This window comes from Thunnus thynnus, chromosome 5 (assembly GCF_963924715.1).
Source record: "Thunnus thynnus chromosome 5, fThuThy2.1, whole genome shotgun sequence".
Classification (NCBI taxonomy): Eukaryota; Metazoa; Chordata; class Actinopteri; order Scombriformes; family Scombridae; genus Thunnus; species Thunnus thynnus.
Window position 1 is genome coordinate 27,145,976 of NC_089521.1, and position 13,071 is coordinate 27,159,046.

General features: G+C 38.0%; 2 protein-coding genes across 2 annotated transcripts; both read left to right on the plus strand.

The window, feature by feature from the left end:
- Positions 1–2,014: 2,014 nt before the first annotated feature.
- LOC137183408 (DNA polymerase III subunit epsilon-like) lies at positions 2,015–7,317 on the plus strand. The gene is made up of 3 exons (XM_067590440.1): positions 2,015–2,383; positions 2,628–2,679; positions 6,436–7,317. The coding sequence occupies exons 2-3, from the start codon at positions 2,628–2,630 to the stop codon at positions 6,969–6,971; spliced, it is 588 nt and encodes a 195-aa protein (XP_067446541.1). The 5' UTR covers positions 2,015–2,383; the 3' UTR covers positions 6,972–7,317.
- A 2,277-nt stretch (positions 7,318–9,594) lies between these two features.
- On the plus strand, positions 9,595–12,626 carry LOC137183407 (protein PML-like). Its single transcript, XM_067590439.1, has 2 exons — positions 9,595–9,871; positions 10,817–12,626. Exons 1-2 carry the CDS (start codon positions 9,802–9,804, stop codon positions 11,476–11,478), a joined length of 732 nt encoding a protein of 243 aa, XP_067446540.1. The 5' UTR covers positions 9,595–9,801; the 3' UTR covers positions 11,479–12,626.
- Positions 12,627–13,071: the final 445 nt, after the last annotated feature.

The window sequence follows — 13,071 nt, forward strand, 5'->3', positions numbered from 1 at the left end:
TGTACTTAGTTTTTAGCTTTATTAATTTCAGTAAGATTTAATGTTCATGTCTGTTTGCTAGGGATTTTATCTAAAGTAACTTACAAGCAAGACAATCCAGCATTTGAGGAAAGATCCACGGTACAAATTCTCAGGTAGCTGACCAGGTACAAATGAGAAAGAGAGCTAGACAGACGTTTTTGTTTTTAATAATCAAATCTGACTGTAACTATTTGCCCGAATGGATCAAATCTCCAGCAACACTTGTAGTATAAAAAACAACTTTATTATGAGACCAACGTGTTTCGGCTTGTGGCGCTCATCATGGTCAGTTTACAACACACTACAAAGAACCGAATGAAAGCCACAAGCCGAAACACGTTGGTCTCATTATAAAGTTGTTGCTGCAGTTTTTAAACCGTCAGGCTGCTTTTTTTTCTCTCCATGCACCTTGGAAGAAGGTGCCAGAAACTGTGTGTCAGACTCAGTGTGACTATTTGCTGCAGTGTGAATGGTCAATTCCTTGATTGTCGGTGTCTCTGGCTTTCACATATGATGACATATCTTATGTTGGTATAGATAGATTCTGTTGCCTCTCATTTGAAACCACATCATTGTCTAAAATATCTTCCTTTATTGAAACCAATTAACTTCTAACACTGAAAATCAACCTCAGATTAAAAGTAGGATAGATTGACACAGACACTCACCAATCACTTTATTAGGAACACCTGTGCAATCTAATGCAATCCAATACAACAGCTACTCTTACAAAGCTTCTACATGTTCAGGTTTTGTTGTCAGACAGTTGATCATTCTACTTTATGGTTATTATTGAGGTCATAGTGGGTGGTGCAGGTTTACTGGAGTGCATTATATTGGAAAGTGTTCCTAATATTTTAGAAGTGTAACAATGGTTGTACTCAAGAGACCCAGTGAGTCATGACAGTGTGACAGTGAGGAAGCACAATACCAGGATCCTGAAACTTAAGCAGCTAAAAGGAACTCAGCCATAATTAATTTTATCATTGACACCTGTGTTTTTCTTTTTCCAATGTCACTTGTGAAAATGTCTGTGAAAAAAGGCAGAGTTACATTCAGTATAGTGAATTTCAAATCCCTGCATACTGTATAATATTACTTGTGGCCTTTATTGTGACTCTAAGTGTGTTTTTATCTTATGTGGTATCACTACTCTATTTCTCAAAGGACTGTGTGTCATTATGTTGCTAATTTTCAAGCTATATCTTTAATTTTAAGATACCAGGTGAGGGGGCCCACCTGGTGACCCCTGTGAAGCGTTTACCTAGACTCAGACCCTGGGAGGAGTTTGAGGGTTCTTTGCAGTATCTTAGCTGTTCCCAGGACTGCGCTCTTCTGGACAGAGACCTCAGATGTTGTACCTGGAATCTGCTGGAGCCACTCTCCCAGTTTGTGGGTAACAGCCCCCAGTGCTCCGATTATCACTGGCACCACTGTTGCCTTTACTCCCCACATCTTTTCTAGTGTTGCTGTCATGATGGAGTAGATGGAGTATATATATATATATATATATATATATATATATATATATATGTGTGTGTGTGTGTGTGTGTATGTAATACATATATACACACACACACAAAACACAAAACACATGTTTAATGTTTTCTGCCATTTTCTTGTTGTTTTTACTTATTTATTTATTTTATTTCACTTAATATTAATATATTAAATGAAATAATTAACAATAATTTAATATTAATATTGTTCATCTGACATTCATGCCAATAAAGGATACTGATTTGAACTGAATATACCAGTCATTGATACCAATACGTTTTTTCCCCCAAAACTTTATTTTATTTGTAATTTAAAAAAAAAAATTATATATATATATAAATTTATTTTTATTTATTTATTTATTTATTTATTAACATATTTTAATTGAATTTTAGTTGTTTTTTTTCATTTAAATTTTATTTTTTTTCTTCATTTATTTAGTTATGAATTTTTAACTTTATTAAAGTTTTTAAACTAAACATATTTCCCAGGCAACCGCTGGTTACCACAACAAAGCCTCCGCTTCCCGTCATCCACCGGGTCAGAAATGAAACTAAACGAACAGCGGCGAAGTTTCCACCTTTGCAACTGCGACATGTTGACTGACAGCGACCAGTTCAACCGACGGGGACGTGATTCATTAGAATAATTAGATGAAGAAGAAAAGACAAATGATGCAGCGAGTTTCTCTTCCACCGAAATGAAAGTAGAGTTGAGTTTCTGTAGGTTTAGTAATGATGAGGGAGTGATTCACCTGCTGTTTGGTTGATGAACCGATAACAAGAGATAAGTGAGGTTTCTCGTCTGACTTCACGTGAAATTTGTCACACGACTCAGCTGACTCCACATCACACAGCCCACGGTGAGTTCTCACTTCTGCTGTCACTGTTTCACTTTAAATTCAGGGTTTTGTTTTGTTTTGTTTTTTGTTTACTTCATCAGCCGTGTTCAAATAACTTTTTAATACTTATCTCAAACTATTAAAGTTGTTTATTTTTAATGTTAATTTTAATACGTTGTCATGACTGTAGGGCGGATCAGTTCATCAAAGGGTTAACAGAAACTAAACTTTGACACTAAAATGTCTAACTTTTAAATTCCTGTAGATGTCTGATGACAAAACCATCGTTTTCTTCGACCTGGAGACAACTGGATTAGGTAAGTTTGTCTGCTTATCAGCCACAAATCATCAACATCAAAACTAAATATCACCTTTAATTTAACTTTTCGATGATTACTGAGCATCTCTCTAAACAATAATTGTTTAAAAGAATATTTTGGTGTATTTTTTTTTACAATTTGACAGCTCATTATTAACCTTTGTAATAGCAGTCTTAGAATAAAGTCCACATACCGGACATTTTCCAGAGCTTTCAGCCTCATCCTGTGGCCTTCATCAGCAGATAAACAGTAACAGTAGATTCTTATGTCTGTTTACAGTTTGTTGACTAAGAGACAACTGAATATATGTACATCATTTGACGTGACATCTCAATTAACACACTTAATTTATACTTCCTAGATAAAACTGTGGTGTTGTTCTAATGTTTCCTTCAGATCTACATAAAAAAACATCAGACAGCGTCATAGATCTTTATCAATCCGGTCTGAAGGCTTCACCTGTAGACACCCATCAGGTGGACTCTTATGTGATAAGAAAGATAAGGGTGCATTTCAGTCTCTATTTTTATACATGTCTAATCTCACATAACCAGACCGCTTGACTCCTCAGGGTCATGACGTTATTGAGAAATTAAACCTCATGATTTAGCTGGAAAAGGGCGTAGTGACACTGAGCTGTCGTTGAACTTTGAACCAATGAGATCAAACCACTTGTCTGAGCTCAACCTCAAATCAGTCAGAAGTAGCCTTCCTGTGGCTTCGACAGGATGCCTGCGCTACGTGTCAGACTGATTTATCATAACTAGTACATGTGATACAAACAGACAGTACACACTTAAGAGGTTACATGTTATACAAACAGACAGTAAACACTTCAGAGGTTTAGATTAATTTACAACACTCACATATCACACTTTGTCAGGATCATTTAAAGGTGATGTATGATGCACATTTCCAGGTCTATGTTTATATTCTGAGGCTCTAGTGGAATATCTTTGCACAATTTACAGTTCAAAAACTCCTTATTTATCTCATACTGGCCCTCTATGCCCCTCGGTTCAGCCTCTGTCTGAAACAGGCCGTTTTGGTGCCTGTCTCTTTAAGGCTCCTTTCCCGATGAGCCCTCTCCGTTCTGATTGGCCAGCTTCCAGAAGCTACATAAACAAAACAGTAGCAGTCGGATTTCACTTCTTTTTCTCGTTCTTTACTCGAAATATAAACTTGTAAAGCGAATACATCCATATACGTATGTTCGAGTCCCAGTAAGTCATGACAGTGTGAAAGGAGCTCAGCTATAATGTAACAGCCGAAATATGCGAGTGAACAGCCCTCAGTAAAAACAACCTTTTTGCTTACAAACCAGCCGTTTGTGAGCATGTGTGAACAATCTCACATCATCACGATGAGGAAGTAGAGGTTACATTGAAGCATTCAGAGCAGGCTGACTTTTAGGAAGCATTTTGGGGAACTTTGACCATGTTTAACACAGACATCCGACATAATAACAGCATAAAAATGACAGAAAATCATTTTAAAAAAGCATGTTATGTCCCCTTTAACAATATGGAGACTCTGCAACTGCAGGGTCACAGACCCCCAGGGGTCTCTTTAAAATATCAGTCTCACTGTGTGTCGGTTAGTTTGTGATATCTTGATTAAAGCAGCAATAATAAATGTTTTATATGAACAATGTCGCAAATTACTATGATAGAAATTAAGCACTTCAGCTCAGTCTTTGATGAGCATTTTTCTAACATTTCAAGGACCAAATGATTGTTCAGTTAATTGAGAACAGGAGCCAGACTGGTTCGTTGATCTGGTTGTTTGGTATGTCAGTTCAATCCTGTCAAACCAGGTGAGTATTAAGTAGCAGTGTGGCAGAAACTGTTGTATATATTTGTTTCATTAAGATTTCAAAACTAAGTGCCCGAGTCTGTGGTTTTGGGTTTGTGTGGGCGTGTTGCATAATGACTCAGAGAACACATCGTGATATTGCATGACACATTTGCCAGGACTTCACAACAGAAACATCCTTAGAGGTTTTTATCTGGTTAGTCAGCATGAGTGTGTCATGACAAACAAGAGGGCCACACATCCAGAGAAAGATATGATATGTCAACAGATCTCTTAGAGGTGTGGCGCCACAGGTAATAATAATAATAATAAAACCTTATTTACATACCACACTTCATAAAAATAGAGACACGCAATAGAATGTGCCTCACGAAACATGAATACAAATCATTAACTGACAGATGCAAGAAATAGGAACATTAAAAACATAACAGTGTATTAAAAAAGAGACAAATCAAAGAGATTTTAAAACGAATCAAATTATTGTTAAATAAAATGATAATTAATACAGTAGGTGAAGTCAAAATATGGTAAAAGTTTCTGGGTAAAAGCGAATTTTAAAAATATGAATTTGAAGTGTTGTTTTAAAAGTTGTCTCAACTCTACAAGGAGACTGATCCAGAATCTGTAGCCTGTATGAAATAAAACCTGGAATAGTTCATGTGAGAGTCCGCAGAGAGCAGTGACCTGGTTCGAACATAAACTGTGATGTCACTGATGTGGTCTGGAGCGAGGCCATGAAGTGGTTTGAAAACATTGAGGAGCACTTAAAGGATTTGGCAATATTCAATATTTTTCTTATTTTCAACAAAATCTCATGTGTAGATTTGTTGAAAAGACCTCTGTTGTTGCCCAAAAACTATTAAAAAGCACATCAATGAACCACACTACTGCACCAGGTGACATGTTGCTTCGCCATGAAGATCACCGTTACGGTAGTTTGTTTAGAAATGGCTCCAAAGTCTAATATCAATCAATCAATCAATTTTTATTTATATAGCGCCAAATCAGCGGAACCCTGCAGAACCCGGCTCTTGGTGGGCGGCCATCTGCCTTGACCGGTTGGGTTGAGAGAGAGAAAGAAAAAGGGGGAGGGGACGGGGGAGGATGGGGTGGGACAGAATAACAACAATCATAACAATAACAATAACAATAACAGCAGCAATAGTAATAGCCAGGGAAGGACGCCAACGGGACTGCAAAGGACCGCGAAGGCTTGGCCTGCAACCCGGGGTTTCCTGCGAGATGAGAAAGCACAAAAAACTCTGAGGAAGAAGTTAGTGACATGCATTAATGGAACATGAATGCATAATGATTGAGAGGAGGAGGAGGAGAGAGGAGCTCAGTGCATCATGGGAAGTCCCCCAGCAGTCTAGGCCTATAGCAGCATAACTAAGGGCTGGTCCAAGGCGAGCCTGGCCGGCAGCATCAGCAATCACATTTTCAGTTTTAGGAGAGTAGTTCTGTGTAAGGCAGACGTAGTTGTCACAGGGTCCTAGTCCTGTTTACAGCATTTTGATAGCTTATCACAGCCTCTTGACTTTGTACTACATTGTTAACTGTAAACAACTTCAGTATGAAGTCAAGAGGTTGTGATACGTAGCACAACAAGCTAATGAAGCCCTGTATACAGAACCGCGCAGTGGTGTCTGCCTTACACTGAACCACTCTCCTGAGACTGAAAACATGATTGCTGTTACTGCTCTTTGGAGCCGTTTCCAAACAAACTAACGTGCCCAAACTCTTCATGGTGAAGGAACATGTGTCAACCAGTGCAGCAGTGTGGAAAATCACCACTTATCCTTTAAAACCAGTTCAACTTACGGGCAGCCAGTGAAGATATTTTAGTACAAGGGTGGTATGTTCTCTTAGTGTCTCAGATGTTGACAAAATGAATATTGTGACCTATATTTATTTACCTTTGTTTCTTTGTCTCAGACACTACAATATGTGACATCATCCAGGTGTCGGCCGTCTGTGGAGAGAGGATGTTTAACGTCTACACGCTCCCCCGCACCGCCCTCACCGAGAGCGCCAAGGAGGTCACAGGCTTCACCGTCAACGACGCCGGCCTGTTTCTCCGAGGGACACCCGTGGACACCACCCCTCTCGTCGACGCTCTCACCTCCTTCATCGCCTTCCTTCGCTCCTTCCGCCGGCCCGTGCTTCTGGCAGCACACAGCGTGCGGCGGTTCGACGCGCCTGTGATCACCAGAGTGATGCGACAGTGCTCCCTGCAGCGGGAGTTCCAGCAGGTGGTGTCTGGTTTCCTGGATACCTTCCTGCTAAGCAAGAGTCTCTTCCCCGGACTGGTCAGCTATTCTCAGGAGAAAATGGTTCGTCAGTTCCTGAGAAAGACCTACAACGCCCATAATGCTATGGAGGACGCCAGGATGCTGCAGGAGCTGTACAACCATTGGAATCCTGACAGGCGGAATATCAGGAGCGTCACCTTCAAGACGACATTTTTCTAAAAAAAAAAAAAAAAGAAAACCAATCTGGCTGCGCAAAAAAAATATGCCTTTTATAAATGATTTTTAAATTATTTTAATTGAAGTTTTGTTCTCATTGTGTACCTTCAGGCCTTTGGACAAACTGACATTTGGAACATTTACAGAATAATGAAATGAAGCAAAGTAGATTTTATTCTTTTTATGACTGGACACAATAATGAATGTTACACCCTCAAATTCACAGATATGTCATGTTCATACTGTATGAATATCTTCTGTTTTGTGACTTTGTTCTGAAAATGTAACATGTCTCATGCTCAGAGGTCTTTCTAATAAATACAGTTCAGTCACAGTTTTCCCACAATAATCAATTTATTTCTTTTTAATCATTCTATACAGCTTGTTTTTTTTTAATATAATTTTTTGTTAAATCAATCAATCAATCAGTTACTTTATTTGTTTGTAGTGCAGCAGTGTAACACAGGATACAACACAAAGCACATGATCACAACATATAAATATAAAAACATGAAATAAATACAAAAGAAAGCTGAGTGCACAAATTAAAACAATTTAAAATAAACTGTTTCAGTATAAATATATAAATAATGTAAAAATTCGAGGTGTCCAGAATTTGGACCCTGAGCAGGTTTGTTGTTTTTTTTGTCACAGTGAAGTTGAGAGATGGCCGAGAGGATGAAAAGGTTTTTGTTTGTGGTAGTTTTTGCTGATGTGACTCTAAAAAGAGAACCAGGAAGTAAGATCTGGAGCTGTGGATGTAGAGGAGCTGTCACCCTGAATGGACTCTGCTTTCGTCAACAACTGTTTGTTAAACAGAACAGACTTTTCTGTTGACTATCAGTGATTTTTTGCTGCAGGTGTTCACCAACAAATTGCAGCCTCAATGGACCAGAATGCAATGCAGCTGCGAGTTGTGTTGTGTTACAACAACTTAATACTAAATTTATTCATGTTGATGTTTGATTGCTGTATTGTAATCACACTCTGGAGGTCTTATTTTTTATTCATCACAGCTTAAACCAATAAGTGTAAGAATTGATACGAGATAAATATTCTGTTATATCTAAAACCAAAACACCACTCATGGCAAAGGAACAAAAACAAACAACAGACAAAACATGGATTACGTTACGGTATCAAGATGTGTAGGTCTTTTATGTTGATGATTGTCCTTTAAAGTCATAGAGGTCCTGATGATCCATGACTTTGACTCATGCGAGGGTAAAATACCTTTGAGGAAGACAGGATCTTTTAACCTAGTCCATTCTGTCAACTCTACCACAGAAAGAAATACGCAATGTTCCCCAAACTACTCCTACTGTCTCATTCTCTCTCCTCTGGAGGGCAGCAGGATACCTATAAGACGTATGAGTCTCATTTGACAGAAGAAGAATGGGTCAATTTCTGCCATTGGCACTTCAGCAATATATTTTGATATAAAGCCAATACATTATATCAGCACCCAATGCCATTCTGAAATCCACAAGATGTTTTCTAATCATATCAGAAAACAGAATGCAAATATTCAATATATCACTCAGAGAAGACATGGCAAATATAAAAGTGCCAAATTGTCCCAGATTATGTGCATTTCCTAATGTGGGACAGTTCAGACTGAAATATAGGACACTCACTATAGTCTATGGTCTAAATCACCTTAAGTCATACAATAAAAACTTCTCTGGTCAGTAACACTCAAGGCCAAAGTGCAGGCACATTTGGTCATTTCAGTAATTACAATGTTTTTGCTGTTACAGATAGTTTAGTAATATATTATGTATTAATATTAGAAATAATATAATTTGTAACATGCCTAAAAATAAGTTAAAATTAAGCATTACAAGACTAGGACCTCTAAATAACTATTGATATTGCACATTTAATGTACTTAAATACACCAATTTAACAACATATATGACTGCCCCACATTTCAAACCACATTTTCTGAAGTGGGCCAATGAAAGATTGACTGATATAAAAATATATATATATATATATATATATATATATATATATATATATATATATATATGAAACATGAATATTTTGAGGCATGAATATATCATAAACACAATCTGATAACAATTGACAATATTGCGACATTTATGACACATTGATCTTTAATATTAAATAAATTAAAAATCCTTTATCAGTGAACTTTGACTGGACTTCACAGCAAGTACTTGATGTTGGAAGATTGCCTCTCCCCAATCTATGACGTGTGGAGTCGTGATTTCAATTGCATGACATCTCAGGTTTAATTAACAGCAGTCCTAATCATTAACATTTAGTAGAAAAAGAGATAGATGCATGTGAGCTTAGGTGTCCCACATTACACTAATTCACTCTATGTTTACTTTTATCTTATATGGGAGAAATGTGAAGTACTACTTTAATTTGCTTCTTATTCTTTGATCTGTGTATCTTTATCGTACTAGTACTTGACTTTGTTTTTATCATGCTATGCTACTGTTGTGGGAAGTCATGACCCGCCCTGCTCTTTCTCTGATTGGCTTACCCTGATATTCTTACCCTAACTCTAACCAATAATACTCTTCGTGCCTAAATCTAACCAATCCAACCAACGAAAGCAATGAGTATTAGCCAATCAGAGGCAGAGTAGGGCGGGTCGTGACTTCGACATCCGGGTTACACTGGTATTTAAAAAGACGGAGGGAAACTTCTAGCTTGAGCTTTCACTCTGGTTTTCTTTACATACTGTGTTTATCGACGCTATGCAGCATAATGTAGCTAAATACAAACTACAGGTCAGTCTTAGTTTGGTTTATAAAACCCGCTTTTAAAAACGTTGCTGAAGTTTGTGTCCGTGATGCAAAACCCAGACGTTGACAGCTCTCACCGGTCTGTGGTTTTCTTCGACTTAGAGACAACTGGACTGGGTAAGAAGATGCTAATATGTGGTGTTGGAAAGTAACTAAGTACATTTACTCAAGTGCTTTTTTGAGGAACTTGTACTTTACTTCAGTATTTCCATGTGATGCTACTTTATACTTCCAGTCCACTACATTTCAGAGGGAAATATTGTACTTTCTACTCCACTACATTTATCTGACAGCTTTAGTTACATTTCAGGTGAAGATTTGACACAATGGATAATATAACAAGCTTTTAAAATACAACACATTATGAAAGATGAAACCAGTGGTTTCAGATGTCTATGAGTTGTTAACAGCTCCACCAAGTAGTGTTTTTCCCCTCTAAACTTGTCACATGGTTTAATTTCAATAAATGTTCAAATGATCCAATATTTCACCAAAAATCAAAGATTGGATTAGTCATGTCACGACCCCTCAGATTTATCTGTTGACCCCCGACCCCCGACTGTTGCTCAGCCCTGTAATCAGTTCATCGAGGGCTGCAACTAACAATTATTTCCCTTATCAATTAATCTGTTGAATATTTTCTCGATTAATGGATTAGTGTTTGGTCTATAAAATGTAAGAAAATTGTGAAAAATGTCAATCACCGTTTCCAAAAGCCCAAGATTCTACCTTAAATGTCTTGTTTTGTCCCGACCAATAGTCCACAACCCAAAGATACTCACTTAACTGTCATAAAAGACTAAAGAAACAAGTAGATATTCACATTTAAGAAGGTGGAACCAGAGAATTTTACTATTTCTTCTTAAAGAATGACTCAAATCGATTAGTTGAATATCAAAATAGTTGGTGGTCTGTCAACTAAATGTTGCAGCTCTAAAGTTTTTACATTTGCTCCTTTACCAACCAGTGTCTGTGAGGTCTGCATGGAGGAAAAAAAGAGAGAAAAAAAAAGCTCTGAATCACAAGAAGTTATGTTTTTACTGGCACATTTCATCTCACCAGGTCAGAGTTGTGAGATCGTCCAGCTGGCTGCAGTAAGCGGAGGCCACTACCTCAACCTCTACATCATCCCTCGGTGTCGAATAGAGCGAGGAGCAGCCAAAGTGACCGGCTTCAGGGTCCGCAGACAGAGGCTGTACCTCCATCGACAGGTTGTCCTCACCAACTCCCTCCGAGAGGTCCTGGTGTCCTTCATAGCTTTCCTTCAAATGCTCGGACGTCCACTTGTCATCGGCCACAACATCCGTCGCTTCGACTGTCCGCTGTTGGCTCGAGCTCTCGATGAACTGGACCTCAGAGCAAAGTTTGAGTCATCAGTCTCAGGCTACGTTGACACCCTGCCGCTGGCCCGGGAGATGCTGAAGGACCGCTGCCTCCAGAGCTTCAGACAGGAGAACCTGGTCAGGGAGCTGCTGGGTGTGAACTACAAGGCTCATGATGCTTTGGAAGATGTGCGAGCGTTACAGACACTGTACAGTGTACTTCAGCCCACGCCAGAGTTGATCAATAGGCATATGTTTACTCTGAACACCATGGAAAAGAAGCCAGCTGTGACAGATGCCAAAGTGGCCTGTCGGCTACCGGGACAGCGCCCCCTGTGGCAGCACTTCAGACAGGCAGTGGAGGTCACAGGAGGCAAAGCAGAGGAGCATGAGAGAAGTTGATGGGTTAAAAAAAAATGTTTAACAGCAACAAATTATTACCAGATTTTGATCGGCGGTCTCCATCAGCCTGCACGCTGCACCGGACGTTGTGCACACATTTGTAAATGTGTGAAATCTGCAGAATTGCTTCATAACAGTAAGTTGGTTGTTCCTCCAAGCAGAGAAGAGAGTTTCCTGAAGTGGTTGATGGTGAACGACTTCAAACATTTTTAACCACTTTAGTGAAGCAAAAAGTATAAAAAAAACCCCAAACCACACACACACGGAGCGTTGTAGCAACAGTCTGTGTGAAGCAGTTAAAAGGTGAAGGAGGCACAAAAGCACAGTCTGACTGTTCGTTGTAGCCGTTTTAACACTTTCGTCATACATGTGTGGGAAATGTTAAGATGAATGTTGAAATCCGCCTGCTGTGTGCTGCCTCTTCACAATTTATTTCAGGCACATTGACTTTATACATGCTGAGGATTTCTTAGCAAAAAGCCAAGATTCAGATGTCTGTTTGTGGGATTATAAATGGTGAAAATGTAGACTATTAAAAAAGTGATATGTTTACTTCTACTCTGAATGAAGCTCATGTTTCAATGAGCCCTAAACAAAAATAAGTTTTAATGGTGTTAAATAAACCTGCTAATAAATGTATTATATTTCTACCATGTTTCCCTTAATAACTTTGTTGCTGCACAGTGCTGAATAAACAGTTAAGATATTTCAAGTAGGACGGCTGAAATCAATTAATATTAATAAGAATGTTGTTGTTTTTCTCCTGATATCCATCCAATTACACCTACAGTAATAAAACTCATCAATACAACAAACGTTTTTTTACTGTAATGTCATACTTTGGATAAATCCAATTAATTTAATTGCACTTTGCAGTGAATTTTGAAAATAACACAATAAGGGTTGCAACAATTAGTTGATTAATTTAATAATTAATTGATAGAAAATTAATTGGCAACTCTTCTGATAATCAATTAATCGTTTAGGTCCTTTTTTTTGTTTTCTGAGCAAAAATGCACAAAATGTTCTGGTTTGAGGTTCTCAAATTTGAGTATTTGCTCCCTATTCTCATCTTACATTACAGTAAATTCAATATTTTTGGGTTTTGGACTGTTGTTCAGACAAAATAAAGACATTTTATGACGTCACCGTGGAAATTGTTTTTTTTTGTTTTGATGGTTTATAGACCAAAATGATTACGAATAATCAGAAGATTAATTGATCATGAAAATAATCGTTAGTTGCAACCCTAAACACACTTTAGCAATACAAAATGATAATATCACAATACGATTACACATGTCTATATAAGCTCATATTAAATTATTGCTGAGCTCTAATTATAGGCAAGTTTACTGAGTTATCCAGATAACTTGGAAACACTGAAACCCCTAAAATCTGGAATGTGGACTGATGTAAAAAACCTGTTCCATGTTTTATTTTTATTATTCAGATAATTCAATAAACCTGCTTCTTGGAAGAGATCCTTGATGTCTTTCAACTGTTATTAATGGTAAAGTACTTGAGTAAATGTGTAGGTTTATCCAACGAGAGCTAAAGACACAGCACATACAATCAGGAGTTGAGACCGTG

Coding starts and splice junctions, on each gene's coding strand:
- LOC137183408 (XM_067590440.1), top strand. CDS start 2,628: ATGTCTGATGACAAAACCATCGTTTTCTTCGACCTGGAGACAACTGGA. Junction 2,680..6,435: donor CCTGGAGACAACTGGATTAG/GTAAGTTTGTCT, acceptor TCTTTGTCTCAG/ACACTACAATATGTGACATC.
- LOC137183407 (XM_067590439.1), top strand. CDS start 9,802: ATGCAAAACCCAGACGTTGACAGCTCTCACCGGTCTGTGGTTTTCTTC. Junction 9,872..10,816: donor CTTAGAGACAACTGGACTGG/GTAAGAAGATGC, acceptor TCATCTCACCAG/GTCAGAGTTGTGAGATCGTC.